Source organism: Saccostrea cucullata, unplaced genomic scaffold (genome assembly GCF_032062105.1).
Source record: "Saccostrea cucullata isolate Sc308-1 unplaced genomic scaffold, CSIRO_AGI_Scuc_v1 ctg2312, whole genome shotgun sequence".
NCBI classification, from domain to species: Eukaryota; Metazoa; Mollusca; class Bivalvia; order Ostreida; family Ostreidae; genus Saccostrea; species Saccostrea cuccullata.
The window spans coordinates 343,135-358,998 of NW_026929545.1; the positions used below are offsets into that span (position 1 = coordinate 343,135).

Sequence of the window (15,864 nt, forward strand, 5' to 3'; positions counted from 1 at the left end):
AATACTTATAATAATTTTAATTGTAATTTTGTATGTCATATGATTTTCATGTTCGATAGCATTCATTTCTGTTGTTCTTGACCAATGTTTTATGAGTATTTACAATGCAAAATTAAAATGATTTTCCTTGAAGCACTTGTTCATTACTTTCATAATCAGTCAAAATTTCACTCATTTCATCTTCTCGTTAACAAGGAAACATTTGTAATCATTTTATCACACATTTGAACCTAATGTATGAACATCACATACATTTACTGAATTACACCCTGATTTCATCTTGCATGATTCTTGATGGTATGTCTGTCAGTAAATTCAGTACATGAACCACAACCGCGATGTAGAACCTGGATTGTCTTGATGGAATGGAAGCCGAATAGAATTGGGGGACTGGGATCTATTCATACAGCACTGTGACAGTTGTGCTGGAATCAATCACATCATTTCATACACACTTTCCCGCTTTGGCACATAACTCTACACACACACAGTCTAATCACACAAGCATCATTTGACTAGTCCTAGTTTTTTGGCTTCTGTTTCGTACACCAGTAATCTCCACATTTTCACCACGAACACCTCCGCTTCCTCATCCAACACCTACAAAGAAACAAACATGATACAAATAAATAAACATGATATATAAACAAACCTAAATAAAGCAAACTCTATCAATGAACAAACGTAACAATTTAAGAAACACTGGTCTGTGTGAGAAAAAAATTTGTCGAATTATAGATAAAAAAAAAAAAAATTCATTACGACTTGGGGACACCTACCATTGCTACATCGTTGAGTATTGCTTGAGGACCACTTCTAGCCATGACTTTCTGACATATAAATTCTGTCAGTGTTGGTTCTTCCTCACCAATGTACTCAATGATCTTTTTGTTAACCCAAGGTTTAATCCTTTTATCCATAAGGACCTGAAAAATCATTATTGCATAAAAGTTATCTTTTGATCAGTATCTGTATATATTTATATAATTATTCTAGATTTTATCTACATGAAGAGAGAAATGTATACATGATAATTCTAATACCTCCTTTTGTTGTGTAATTTAATTGAACCCTGTATTAGCAGATTTTCAAGATTTTAATCATGTTAAAATATAGTCAAATTTCATTTCATTTTTTCAACCTCATCGAGACCAAGGGAAAAACCAAGATATTATGATTAAATAACACAAAGTAATAGTAGTGGGACTCCCAATATTCACTTTGACATATTAACGGTCTTCAAGATATCAGTGTTCGAAATATAACAGCTATACAATAATCATGACATGGAAACATCCTCCTACCTGATCCACGATATTCCAGTCCAGAGGATAAGCAAACAGTTCATCCTTGGCTGTGGGAATGCTCTCTATCAGCTGTTTGATTTTCACGCGTTTCTCCTCTGCAGTGGCTCCTCCCTTCTTCCCCTCCTTATCGTCATCGTAATCCAGGGGTACCAGTTTACGTTTTTTGGCACCTGATGAACTGTCTTCATCATCTTGGTTGAACACATCACCTACCGTCAATTTCTTTCTCTTGTTGGAGGTACTTTCAGTTGGACTACTACTACTACCTGCAATTTATCAATATACATGTGAATGCTGTGTAAAATAGCTAAAACAGTTCATTTCTTTAAAGTACCGTCCTACATTAGTCCCTAATTTCTCCTTTAAAGTCATGCTTTTACTAGATATCACAGAGAATTGAATCCCTACCTAGTTTCAGTCCCCCAAATCCTAACTTGGCATTCTCCTCCTTGGATGGGCCATACACAGGTTGGGAGTCCTCGTCAGGGGGTGGGAAGTTGCTGTCATTGTCCTCTGACATAGGCGTGACACTGTTGGACACATCAATGGGTCTCAGTGTGGACTTCATGTTGGGGGGTAACTGTGGTTTCTCTTCTTCCTCCTCCTCTGCCTCATCTGAGGAGTCTACAGGGATTGGTTCCTTCTGGATGACCGGGGACTTTTCTTCTGATATATTCAGACGAGGTTTCAGATGCTCTTCCCTCTCCAATTCAATCTGAAATGATGTCCATAAATTCTCTATTTTCCCCAAGAAAACTTTAAACATGCACCCTCATTTTAACACCGCAAGATAGATGTTTCACCATGACATTTTTTCTCACAATTTAAAGCTAGCTCAGAATAAAATATCTGAATGCTTCTAACTTAAAGGCCTCTATCTGTATCTTTTGAATGTTGTAATACATAAGAGCCACTAACCTTCATTAACTCGGCCTCTGGGTCAGGGTGCCCCTCGTCCAGTAACTTTCGTTTGATCTCCTCCAGTTCCTCCTTCTCTCTCTGTCTGTCTCGTGCATCTGCCTCTCTCTCCTTCTCTCTTTCTTTCAGTCTTCTGTTTAGACAGCTGCCTCTAAAGATTCACAAATAATTATTATCACTTATTGATAGGTGTATGTCATCAGAGTTTTCAATAAATACTGCTACTATGTACTATGTACTTTACCAACAATATGGTAAATCTTACTTGTAATATTTCACATCATCCCTTTCATCATCATAATCTTCAAGGAATTCCTTCAACCTCCGTGCCTCTCTGGCCTGAAATAAGGCACATAGTGAAAATCAAGCTTAAACACTCATTACGATAAGCAATAGTAATAACATGAACAGTGTAGAGAAAACTCTTTCGACATATGCCTGACTAACCTCTTCTGCTTTTCTTTCCTCTTCTCTTTCTCTTTCTTTCTCATACTCCCTTGCTTTCTTTCTTTCTCTGGCTTCCCAATTCTTCAGTCTCTGTTAACGACAAAAAAATTAATAGCATGGGAACAAGAAATGCTTTTATAGTTGAATAAAATGAACAGAACTTTGATATATAATTCCTTGAAATACAAATACAAAAGTGTGAAACCGACAGTCAGTGCTGAAAGTTATGATTTCACTTTGAACTTTAATCTCATAATCAACAAATTTATACTGCCAACTAATAAATCTTCTGATGGGTATTAAACTTGGCACCTACCTCTTGATATGCTGCTTCTTTTTCACGTAATTTCTTCTCCAATTTCCTCCTTTCATATGCTTCCTCTTCGTCCTCCGCATCTCTGTCACGTTCTTTCCTCCTTTCCCTACGAAATTTTTTTTTTATTAGAATCTAATTACCAAGTAATCACATTCCAATACTTTCATTCATATCAGGATTTTTTAATTGACTATAACTATTTTTATTCCTACACTTACTTTTCTCTTGACCTTGACCTCTCCCTCCACCTCTTAGGAGATCGTGACCTTGACCTTGTCCTACTTCTGATGCGTTCTCGTTCCCTTTCTCTTTCATAACGTTCCTTTTCCAGTTCTCTTTCCCGCTCCCTCTCTCTCTCCTTCATTCGTTCCCTCTCGCGTCTTCGTCGTTCCTCTGCGAGTCGGATTCTTTCTTCTCTTTCTTTGTCTTTCTCAGCATCTTTTTCTGCCTCGTCCTCTCCCTTCAAAAGAACAGCATAAAAGTTAATAAAATGTATCAGAACACAAAAGGATAACTAACTTGTAAATGGTAAAACCCTCTTCCAGACAAGTATTTCTCTAAAAATGTTTGTTTCTACTGATGAAACAGTGGTGTTCAATAAAACTATTTTTTATGCAATATTTTTTTCAACTTCGAACACCAACAAATAATTTTCATACATCATAAAAATGTAATGTGACCGAAGAAAATAAAAGGTATTTCTCTTGCTAATTACCTTAAAAAGCACACAGACTAGATAAAAAGTGTCTTGTCAGGTTTTCTTTCAAAAATATGCTCATGCACAATGTTGCAAAATGATTGCTGAAGTTAATTTTTAACAGACAACCAATTCACAACAAATGTCCTCCAAATCACTATGAACAAAGTCAAGCTACGTTTTCACATCACTACTTCTCTGATTGGAGATCCTCCTCAGCCATATTGGACTACTGTTTATCCTAATCCTTGTGAGAGCAATTCTGGCATGTTATTAATCAATCCTTAAGATAACGCTGCTGGCAACAAAAAGGTTTTATTGCATTAAACCCTAGTCATCCATTTACAATTTCACCCATGGATATATATTCTTTTTTAACAAGTCCAATAAAATCACCCTTAGTAATTTTGCTTTTGCATCATACAAAAAATCTTATTCATACTGGGTGAAATTCTGAATATCAATTTTTCACCCTGACATGGAGTTCAAACTGAATTAAATGATAACCCTTCGTATTTCTTAATGAGTTACAATACTTTATGCTTGTAAGTTCAGAACACAAAATCAGCTGAGAGTGATGTGAAAAAGCAAACCTTTAAAACATTTCAGATTATCAAATACTACCCATAAATCACATACTGTGTATATAAAACAGAGTAAATTTCACTTCAAGTAAAAATTGGCATGCATATCTAGCATGCTTAACTTTGAACTGGAAAGACAATAAGGGATGGGAATGAATATTAAGCCCCTCTTATAAATCTGTCCTCATAAAAACACTCTGAGAGCAGATGTTACAGTTTTTTTTTTTCTTTTGTGTAACTTACATGTCGTATTTCATCATATACATGTCACTGTAAAAAAGCTTTCTCCTGTTGGGGTGAAAAACCTACAAGAAAGCTCACAAGTAATCTGCTCTAGACCTGCTGAGCAGAATTAGGGGATTTAAGTCTGTAGTCCTTTGAGACAAAATAATTAATTCACAAGCAATAACAAAAGTACACATACATTAAATCTATCTCACTAACCTTCGGTCTGTGTCACGGTTATTATGGAAAGAGCTGAAAGAAAGTAAATTAGGGTCACTTACTTGAGGAAATATCTGTAGATGTACTTCATTTCCAGTAGTTTTTCAAAATATATCCCACTAGTTCCTATTTATAACCCACCTTCTTACTGCATACGAGAAACTACTCGCTATTAAGGGCTTTGAGCAATATAGACTTACACTTTACAAAGCAACTTCCCATCCCCTTTTTAGCCCCATTTCTAATTTTTTCTTAAGAGCCCATAAACTTAAGGGAAAAAGGACTGCAAAGTCTCCATCTCATTCTAGCACTGTTATTTCAAGTTCTTCATCTATTTTCTTGATTAACCTAAATGCCATTCATACAGTATTCATTTATGTGTGTTCCCCTGCATCTTTCTAACACTGACATAAATATCTTCAAATTTTGTATGGTTTCTGCTTTTTAAAAGGCATTAAATCTTTAAGAATTCCTTGTGATAGTTTTTTGTCAAGTCTCAATCAGAAATGCAAAGTTTTTGCAATATTTAATTTCCTACTATTGTCTTACCGAAAGGCCTCTTCTTTCTTCTATTTGATGGAAAAGTAACATATTTATAAAAATATTTGGTAAACACTTACCAGAGAGTCTTTCATATAAAATTATACAGGTTGATCAGGACCGTAACAGATGCTTGGCACGAGCATCAGGGCTCATCTATTAAGTGGGGGGTAATGAAATATAACCGATGTTATTTAAAGATGACAGAAAAATGTCAGTTAAAAATTTACAGAAGGTTTAATTTATATTTTCAAAAAAATATCAAAAGCAAATCTGAATTAACCCATATGTAAAATGTATTTAAATGGTACAAATGTATTTTTTTCCCTGTAAAAATTTCAGCCTATACTACAATAGAATGACAAAATTAATTTAAATTGAATGAATGCCAAGCTTATATTTTATTTCCTTTGTGAATAAAATGTAATTCTCTTCATAAAATGGTGAAAATAAAAATTTTCAGTTTTTTTTTTTTTTTGGATAATAGAGCCTTAATTTTTAAAATAAGTTTTTTAAAAAAAGACAAATCCTATTCACTATTAAGAAAAAAATCATTTTAAAGAAAATTTAATGTTTGACTTAACAAAATGTGTATTTAAATAATGAGCGTGGTAACTGCATCTGGTGTTCAAAAAGCCACAACTTAACTGACAACTTTGAGGCCAGTTACTGGATTATTCTATTGTCAAGAAAGTTAAGCAACCTTTAAAGAAACCCTTAACAAAAGGTCAAAAGGCATTTAACAGCATATTCTACTCTATGGGAGAAATACTTACTTTATGAAGGTCTCTGAAGCTCTTGATTTCTCTATGAATTATCTCCCTTTTGTCATCTTCAATATCTATGTCATCGATTCCCTACAAATAAAGAATTCAATTTGATTATTAATATTACCACTACTGAATTTACGCTCAGGTGCGGATTTAGTGGTGGTGATTGAAGGGGTCTCCCCCTTAGGAATTTCTCAATACACTTTTATGTTAAAGTAACCCCCCAAAATTTGACCTTGCCCCTCTCCCCTTTCCTCTTCAAAAGAACTTGAAACAATGCTAAAATATTTAGGAGAGACAAGAACTCTTCTTTATTATTTTACTGTCCAAAAATTTCAGAGTCTATATTTCAATCATCATTAGGCTGTTTTCACTTTCATACAAGAAAGAAAAATCATACAAGTAAATCGGACTTTCACTTATCTTAAATCAGCTTTGATCAACATCTCTGTTCCATTGCTTTATATAAATGCTTACTATGACTTCTAAGATCTTTAAACTACTTACTGTGTCTTTTATAATCTTTTCTTCTTCCACTTTCTTTTTGACTGGCTTCGCCTCCTTTTCCACATCTACAAACCAAAGAAATCCATGTACATCCAAACATCAGTAGGAACCTTCCTGTCAGTAATTCAGTCATAATATCAAAAGAAATACAGTGTATATGTTTGGATATTTAAAACTTCGGCTAAGGCCACACCTATATTATTTCTTGTTTGTCAGAAATCGGATTAAAAAAGTATGAGCAGGTGAGCAATTCAATACATGTAATAATATTACTTTTTTGTAGACAAAACTTTTAGGCAGAACATGAAAGAATTTGAGTGGACAATTATATTTTCCCTAGTTTTTTTTTATGTTTGTAGAGTAAGCAGATTTAAAATGTGAAAAATAGAGTGGATATAGAGCATAAATTCGCACAGAAATTCCCTGGTGCAGGAATTTTGAATTAAATATTATTTAAAGAGTGGGTGGGTCTGACAACAAGTACACGTAAAAAAATAAAGTTGGTGTGGCCTAATGAAGTTTACCTGGAAACACCTTCTTTGTGAGATCTCCAGCATACTCTCTCATAATGGCATCCAGACCAGCCTTTGCCACCCGATCCTCTCTCTTGGTAAATTCATCCAAGTCTTCCTCTACTTTAGAATCACCTTCTTTTTCTCCATTTTCTTTCTTTTCTTTGTCCTCACCCTCAGCTTCACTTGTTCTGGATTTCTTTTTAGTTATGTATTCATCTAAGAGTGTCTTTGTTTTAGCATCTACTTTCACCTACAAAAGCACATACATGTAAAAGTTTATACATGTATATGTATTCTCTAGCTCAAGTGGAAACTCAACAATTTATTGTTTCTTATATTGCTAAACACTTTCATCATATTTCTTTTTTTCTTCTATGGTTTCTTGCCTTTATGAAAACTTGCTTTATCACTGCATATCATGTTTATGAGTGTACTTACAACTAATTTCTTGTCTGCTATTTCCCATTCATTTAAAAGTCTCATACAACGTAGTGTGGCTTCTGGGTCTTCATATTCACAAAACCCAAATGCTGGAATAGAAGGAAAACATCCATTGATCACACAGATGTAATACTCATGAATATGCATTAAAATTCAAATAGTTTTTTTTCAAGTCTGATAAATATTAGATTTTACAACTCCATGTCTTGATATGAGTTAAGTACAACTATTTGATCGAGCTATAATAATGCACACAAACCTTGTAATTTTCCTGAAGCACCTTGTACACGTTTCCAACTGAGTACATTTCCACATCTCTATAATAAAAAAAAATTAATTTAATGAAATCAACCTCTACCAGTGCTATATCAACTATTAATATAAAATCAAACTTTAAGCAGAAACGAATTATTCCTTTTCTCCAAGCATAATGTTTTCATAAAGTGAAAAAATTACCTGTAGCATCTGTCGAATCATAGCATCAGGTGCTCGATCACTGATGTTACCAACAAATACAGTTGTAACGGGAGGCTTTTCTTCTTTCTCATCCTAAAATCACAATTCATTGTAAAATTACTAATAAAACTGCAATGATTCAGGAACCTCACTCTTCAATTTCCAGTAATTTGGCCTAAGTTTGATTATTTTTAATTCAGTGCAATGACGATAGTTTAAATTCTTTAATAACCGTCTTGTATTTTTTTTCTCCATTTTGTTCAACATTTGAACATGTAGAATCTGTTTCAGAGATTACTATGTTTTTTGGTTCATATGCCAGGTTTGTGGTATTTCATGCTAATATGCCTCCACATGATAGCTGTTGGGTTTTTAAATCAAGATTTTAGAAATTTTGTAATTAGCATCCACCATTTGCAAACAAAACTCTTTCTTTCAATTAAAAAAAATAAACATTAGCTGAATCATAGCTTGAAGCAGTGATTGGGAAGGGCTTGCGCCATAGTCGCATTGAAATGAAAAATGGCGCATTAAATCAATCAATCATGGTGCCAACGTGCGCATTCAATTTCTAGCGATGTTATTTGGAAATATTTTGCGTACGACTTTCTTTCTTATTTTACTTTCGTTTTAAATGCAGTCAGTTTAAAACAACAAATCTCATTGGTTGAAACCTGTCAAAAAGTACTTCCGGTTAAACGAAGCGATACTTCATTCATTTGTATGGTAGGGCTGTTCCCTTTCCAAAACTGTCGTAAGTTTAACACAAAATATGGGTCAGTTATATTCTAAGCAAGTTCCTTTAAATTTGCTGCATTTTATGTGTTAAAATCGGATTCAGTTAATTAAAAATGTGTTTTCTCTCGTATTTCATATTTGTTTGTCACTTTGTTATTTCTTGAAATGGCCCTTCAGATTATATTGATGGCCCATTCATTTTCGAAATGGCCCATCAAAAATGTTGACAGTTGCGCCATAGTCCCATTGACCATTTTGGCCTTCCCAATCACTGCTTGAAGATGTAGAATGGAAAATTGAATGTGAAAAGTTGAAAAACTGGTTATTGAATTGATAAAGAAAATCTCTTGTATCCATTCATTAATTGAAATGATAAACTAGAGCATCTTTATATGTGCCAAGCCACTAAAACATAGAAGTCCACTCCACTATTTGAAGTTTATAAAAAATTCACTTACAATAGTTTTATGTTCAAAATTTTTTTTCCAAAAAGCATTATTTGAACATGTTGAATAATATGCATGTGTATTGTTTCTATGATTACCTTTGGAATTTCCTGAGGGACCAGTTTTCTATTAAATGCTTTTGCTGGCTGGGCAACTGCACTTTGAGTTGTCACTATTGGCCTCATCACCTACAATATAAAATTTAAAATACTCAAACTTGACAAAAACATTTCAAATTAAGGCCCTCACCAAGAATCTAAAATATTGAATACAAATTTTTTTGCTTCGGATTTGTATTGTAAAATTTTAAATCAAACATTTAATGCCTTTGAATGCTGGGTCAATACGGGAATTTGTGTAAAGCTGGGGCCTTTTGGCTAGGGTTTTAAGGTCTGGAATTCAAGGGCCTGGGCCTTTCCAATTGGGTAAAAATAGTGACATTTGTTTGGAATTGAGAACAACAATATATAATATACCCCCCCGGAAAAAAAAGAATGAAAGCAGAGCATAAAGCAGGTTATTATTGGACTCTTTTTGTCTTTAAGTTTAAAAAAAGGACTAACATTGTAATCTGTGGACATCTGAACAGCGTTTTTTTCCTTATAATATAACTGGTACCGATAAACAGCACCGTTCCCAATGCCAAAAAATGTTAATTTTTCCCAATTCTGTGACTAAAAATTCCCAATTCAACTGTGAAGCAAAAGATTCTGACGACATAGTATATCTTGTTAAATGAAACATTGTACAAGTTGACTCACTGTTTCACTTCCGCTTAAATCGAAAGTAGAGAAAGTCGTAATTTGGCGGGACCAGTGGTTTAGACAGCGTAGTGTCATACATTTTGACAAATTGAAGACAGCGTAGCGTCATACATTTTGACAAATTGAAAGCATGACAATGTGAAAACAAGGGACGTTAATATAAAAAACAATAAGTACTTGTTGTTTATTCTTTAAAACAAGCAATAATAGGTAATTAAGTTGGAATAAACACAAAATACATTGCATTTGCATAAATAAGACGAAATTCTCCTTTGTTTTTCTTCGATTTTATTTTTCCCAATTGAACGGTACCGGACCCTTTCCCAATGGATGGAAAAAAATCGCTGCTCAAGGAGATTAATGAATAATAAGGCTACACTGCTTTAACATTTGTTCATTGTTTGGGAATTTTGAAGAAATTTGGGGGAAAATGCCTAATTTTCAACTTTGGGAATGGGGCCCTATTTTGGCCCCTACAGACCTTAAAAAACCCTGTTTGGTGAATAGTGTATTTATAATTTATACAAACCGGCTGAGGCATCATTCCGAGTCCCATGGGCATCATACCCACTGGAGCATAGGTATATCCCATGGGAGGCATGCCTATTGGGGGTCGTGGAGGGAAAGACATAATCACCTAGGAAACAAAAAATATGTTTATACATGTACTTTAATCAAATCTGTGGTAAATCTTTTAATTTTAAATGTACAAAGAGTATAAAACCTTATTGAATAAATGAATATGTGGAATACTTCGATTCCAGTTTAATTATCATGTCACTCACTGCATGTCATGATCAATACAATGAATTATGAAAACGGAAGCAAAAAGGACGCCTTTGCCAGTATGAAAGTAACATTGTAAATTTTCAATATCACACCCTCATTCGTATCTTTTTCAATTCTCACTTTCCACTATTCAATTAAAAATAGCTTATCTAATCAATTAGTATTCGTTTTAAACCACTTACTCTGTTAGAAAGGACAAACTCGTTCTTGTTTTCAATGGACGTTGACAAACTTTTTTTTTCAAGATGGCGGATATATCAACACGAGGTGCGTGGGCGGTGTAAAGTTAGTTCCATCATCATCCATAATCCGGAAATGTTCAGTATAGATTTGACATGGTTTTTTTGTAAAACCTAATTCTCTGTAATCAACATGACCATGATACATCTATATAGAAACATTGAAATAATTTTTGTTATATTTTGACTAACTAGGATATATCATTAAAATTATAATATAAAGTTTATTTCGAAAATGTGTATTTAAATTTACATTTAATTCACTTAGATATAGGAAATAACCCTCTTTTTTACCAAGTTTAAAGAAAATATAGCAGAAATATTTGGTGGAAAATCTTTACCAAATAATTTTTTTTAAATAAAGGAGGCTCTCCAAAAATTTATATACGGCTAGAAAAATAATGATTTCTAATTCAAAATAGCAAATATAAAAATTTTAAATTGGTTGAACAATGACCATGATACATCTATATAGAAACACTGAAAATAATTTTTGTAGAGTCTTTGGGACTGGACTAGGAATTCATTAAAATTATAATATATGTAACGTTATCGTTAGTTTAATTTTTATGAAAAACGAAGGTTATTCAACAAACATGCATTGCAAGACCACATGCAGTTAATAAATAGGAATTCATTCAAAATTTTAATACATGTAATGACATATAAAACCATATGTCTCTGTCGTTAGTTTAATTTTTATGAAAAACGAAGGTTATTCAACAAACATGTATTGCAAGACCACATGCAGTTAATAAAATTATTGGGTAAAATACTTAAAGTTTTCAATCCTTCATATCATGGATCTGCAGGATTTCAAATGACGGTTCCAAAATTTTACATGATCTAATTGTATTTAATATTACACAGGACAATTTCAATTAATTTAAATCTTTTGCAAAATTAGTCTAATTCTCCAGAACAGCATGCATGCATGATCAAGTTCGTAGAATACTGAACATCCTCAGTTGTATGAAATTAAAGTTGGTGATGTATGTCTTAATTATACTCTTCAGACTAAATAATATGGGTTAGGTCACATTTTTCATGCAAGATAAAAGAGGGGGTGAGATGAGGTCTTATTTTATACTGCGAAGAACAGCAAGGGGTGAGGGTGACCCACCTGGTCTATTGTTACTTAATTGTGTTTGCCAAGCATATATTCATTCAATCACAGTCTTCTGTGTTTCTGCTCATTGTACATTTATTTTTCCTCTTCCATTTTACTCAGGTGAGCACTGTTGCCCATAGGTCTCTAATGCCATATGAAATACCCAATATTCCTTTTCACTCAATCATACCATTACTTAGTTTAATAGTTACAGGATAAACTTTTTTTGGCATATTATTATAAGCATTTTTTAAACTCATCAATTTTTATTTAAATGATAAACCTAAACTGTTGAAAGGATTTTAAAGGATTTTTTCACAAACAATTACATGTAGTAAATAATATAATGCAATAGCTTTCATTAGCAAAACCAGTGAATAAAGAATTACAGCACAGGCACTTGATTTTGTACCTGGTGATTTTTTTTAACCCATGGTATTTATTATTCTGTGGGTCAAAAACTTTATTACTGAAACAAGTGCCTGTGATACACTGTGTGAGGCATGAGCCATCTGAGGAGTTCAGACTGATATCTCACTGATCAGTCCAACATCTCACTGAGGGGCCCAACATCTATTTCTCTCCTTTTTTTTTTTTAGGATTTCTGAGTGAAGCATTGTTGATTGGAAATGTTTTTTTTAAGTATAGACCTAAATATAGATCTACATCTAAAGAAACAATATTTAAAGGTACTATGACATTTTTTCATTGGTTAAATGTTAAAATAAAATGTAAATGATTTCTCAAGGTTTTTTTATGATTCATCCAAGATAAAAATTTATAATGAACTGTAAAAAAGAAAAACTCTCTATAATACGAGTTATTATCCATATTAAAATACCACCATCAGTTCTAAATTTCAATAAACATAAAAATCACTTAAAAGAAATACAAATATTTAAAAGTTTTAATATCATCCAAAAATTTTTAAGCACAAATTCAGTTAATTATGTATAAGAAATATAAACTCATTTCTTTTTGACATGTGCCAAGTCATATTTTCCTCGTACGCACTGTAAATTAACACCAGGGACGTCCTGAAGTCTCCCCCCTCGCACCAGAACAATACTGTGTTCCTGTAAATTATGTCCCTCCCCTGGAATATATGCTGTAGCCTCCTTTCCATTACTTAGCTTTAACCGTACACACTTTCTCTGAGCAGAGTTAGGCTTCTTTGGTCTTTTAATCACTAGTTTTAATACAACACCTCTGCGGTAGGCATTGCCACATAGATATTTGTTTTGTTTTTTCATCTTCAATGGAAGGGGGCCTCGCCTGTGCATTTGATTGAGGGTCTCAAACCTCTGTAAAATGAGGGAACCTCCTGGTCTGGGCTCCACACCTTGGCTCATCAGTGGGGAGGGGTCTGAAAGGAGAAAATATGTGCAAATAGCATGTAAGAAAAGTTGTTACAGCACTTTTTACTGAAACCAAATTTTTCTGATATGAGGAAAATATATTCATATAATAGAGTTGTGTTTTGCATGCACTGTGCCTAAATAATAGTCAGGGTTTGACACATGGTGCATGAGCCGGAGGCGAGTGCACTATGTGTCAAACCCTGACTACTGTATTGGCATAGTGCATGCAAAACATAACACTATTGTTATTATTATGCTGACTGTTGCATAAAAACGACAATATTTTCTCCATTTCACCTCTTACAAACATCTTAGTATTCACCTATTATGATGTCACATTGTGCCACATGTATGTCATGTTTCATGCAATAAGGCAAAATGTATAGATAGTTTCAAAGAACTGTAGTTAAAAGAAGGTAAAAATGTTGCAAGAACCTATTTAAGAAGATGTTTATTTTTCTTTTAGTATGAAATATTTGAAACTAAATATATATATACAGTGGAGCCTCATTTATCCGGACACTTTAGTCTTAGTTATTTTTTCCGGATATGTGAAGCATCCGGATATCAGAATTACCAGTTAAACAAGAACAAATAACATTAAAAAATTCTGTTCCTAGGAAAAGTCGTCCGGATTCTAAAGCATCCGGATATCTGGCGTCCGGATATCTGAGGGTCCACTGTATCAAAATACATAGGCACAGATAATGGCGTCTGTGGCGTAATCGGTAGCACGTCAGACTGACAATCTTGGGGTCGTCAGTTCGATCCCTGGCGTGGGCACAGTCAGATTTTCTTCAGAAAATGCAGCTGTGCACTATTTCGGCATAGTATGCTTATGCTATATAAATCCTTAGAACACTATGCGACAATAGTTAGGTATGGGTTACATAGAGACAAACCGACAGGAAGCATAATAATTCATAATATCCAGTCCGAGACATGAATAGTATCATGCTTATATGTCTGGACATTCCTCTTTTCTTTATGTTGATCTTCACCCAGGGTTGTCCTTAAGAAGTGATGGCTGAGGAATTTCCTCACCTTTAATGACATAAGCCCCCAATTATTCTGCTATATTCCTTCAACCCTGTGTAAGTGAAGAAACCCCAAATCCTCCTTCTGCTTTTAAAAGGCCCCCTGCTATTTCAGTTCTCATGGACAACACTGTTCACCCCTAAAGACACCGTCACAGGCTCTTCCCTAGCAGGTCTGTCATTAACTGCAGAACTGTAGCTCTCTACTTGAGAAAATTCAGACAGATAAAGCAGAAAGCTACTGATCCAAGCTTTGTAAAAACCTTCAATTTAGGCTGCTGTTTTTTGGTCACTCACTTAGGGTATTATTTCTTGTATTTTATATTTTATATGCTTTTTCCCTGCTCTAGGAATGGTATCTGATAATTTTCCATATATTTTACACTTACTTTTGGGCAAGCATATGTTCTTTGAAAAAGAATGGAAATTTTAATTTGTAAACCGACGTTCCAAAATCATAAAGGCAAATTGGGACCATTGAATGGTAAATATCCAGAATAGTTGATTAGTTGTAAAATACATGTGAAATTGTCATTCTTAAAGCATGGGAAAGCTGAAAATACAATAAATTAAACCTGTTCGAAGTGTCAGTGCACATGGTGTATGACCAAAAAAAGTGGCACATAAATTGAAGGTTTTTTACAACCCATGGATCTGAAGCTCTCTGCTTTATCTGTCCTAATTCTTTTCTTAAGCAGAGAGCTAACTGTGCTACAGTTCTGCAGCTAGTCTTTTATCAGAAAATGGTGTTAAAAGAAGAAAGAAAGTTTAACGATGAAGGTCTGGCCAGAATAGAATTTTATCATCAGCTTCTTGATTTCTTGACAAGTGCTTTACTACCATGACTACTGAGCTATATGGCAATTGAACCTACCTCACATCTAGATATATGCTCTCATCATGCTCATCATTGATAAATGTTTTACAGTAAATGAGGAGAGTACAATTGCTTCTTTACTGTTAGTTAATGCATGATGTTTTCATAGAAAAACCTATGTATATTTTTGAAAAGCTTACTCAAAAGGAAATTATTCCTCTTCAAACATGTTGTTGACATCCTGGAAAATCTCTGGCAAAGACTGGCAATTGACATTGTTATTCCTAACTTCAGGAAGAAAAAAATATTGTTCAAAATTTCATCGTTCGAATTTCCTCTCGAAATTTCTACATATGCAAGTTTAATCTCATTGTAATTAACTTAGTTTTGGCATATTTTCACTTAAATTTTACTAAAGAAAATAATTTACCTAATTCAAATTCACTCAGCGCCAAAAGTTCTTGTTATCTGCATCTGTTTAGTCCCTTAGAGTTGGCCTAGTGTCCTTTCTTAGATTTCACGCCTTTCAAAAGTCTTTATTTTCCGATCGTAAATTGGCCTAGTTTTACACCGATTCAAACTCTAATATTTGAACCGAACACCGCCTTCCACATGTTCCA

At 33.8% G+C, this 15,864-nt stretch overlaps 2 protein-coding genes across 2 annotated transcripts; both read right to left on the reverse strand.

Annotated features, from left to right (window-relative positions):
- Window position 1: 1 nt before the first annotated feature.
- Window positions 2–10,973, reverse strand: LOC134281159 (RNA-binding protein 25-like). Its single transcript, XM_062763631.1, has 18 exons — window positions 10,862–10,973; window positions 10,420–10,527; window positions 9,225–9,314; window positions 7,943–8,035; window positions 7,746–7,803; window positions 7,484–7,575; window positions 7,055–7,295; window positions 6,531–6,595; window positions 6,030–6,110; window positions 3,207–3,448; window positions 2,989–3,094; window positions 2,673–2,762; window positions 2,491–2,564; window positions 2,226–2,376; window positions 1,716–2,022; window positions 1,305–1,573; window positions 780–926; window positions 2–600 (listed from the first exon to the last, which is right to left on the reverse strand). The coding sequence occupies exons 2-18, from the start codon at window positions 10,519–10,521 to the stop codon at window positions 508–510; spliced, it is 2,301 nt and encodes a 766-aa protein (XP_062619615.1). The 5' UTR covers window positions 10,522–10,527; window positions 10,862–10,973; the 3' UTR covers window positions 2–507.
- A 1,949-nt stretch (window positions 10,974–12,922) lies between these two features.
- Window positions 12,923–15,832, reverse strand: LOC134281163 (small ribosomal subunit protein uS12-like). Its single transcript, XM_062763637.1, has 3 exons — window positions 15,675–15,832; window positions 15,445–15,528; window positions 12,923–13,395 (listed from the first exon to the last, which is right to left on the reverse strand). The coding sequence occupies exons 2-3, from the start codon at window positions 15,518–15,520 to the stop codon at window positions 12,998–13,000; spliced, it is 474 nt and encodes a 157-aa protein (XP_062619621.1). The 5' UTR covers window positions 15,521–15,528; window positions 15,675–15,832; the 3' UTR covers window positions 12,923–12,997.
- Window positions 15,833–15,864: the final 32 nt, after the last annotated feature.

Excerpts from the sequence above, each read along its gene's own strand:
- LOC134281159 (XM_062763631.1), bottom strand. The coding sequence starts at position 10,521 with ATGTCTTTCCCTCCACGACCCCCAATAGGCATGCCTCCCATGGGATAT. Across the intron at positions 6,111-6,530 it reads AAAAGATTATAAAAGACACA|GGAATCGATGACATAGATAT; the intron begins GTAAGTAGTTTA and ends CTTTATTTGTAG. Across the intron at positions 927-1,304 it reads ACTGGAATATCGTGGATCAG|GTCCTTATGGATAAAAGGAT; the intron begins GTAGGAGGATGT and ends ATGATTTTTCAG.
- LOC134281163 (XM_062763637.1), bottom strand. The coding sequence starts at position 15,520 with ATGTCAATTGCCAGTCTTTGCCAGAGATTTTCCAGGATGTCAACAACA. Across the intron at positions 13,396-15,444 it reads GAGGAATAATTTCCTTTTGA|ACCCCTCCCCACTGATGAGC; the intron begins GTAAGCTTTTCA and ends TTCTCCTTTCAG.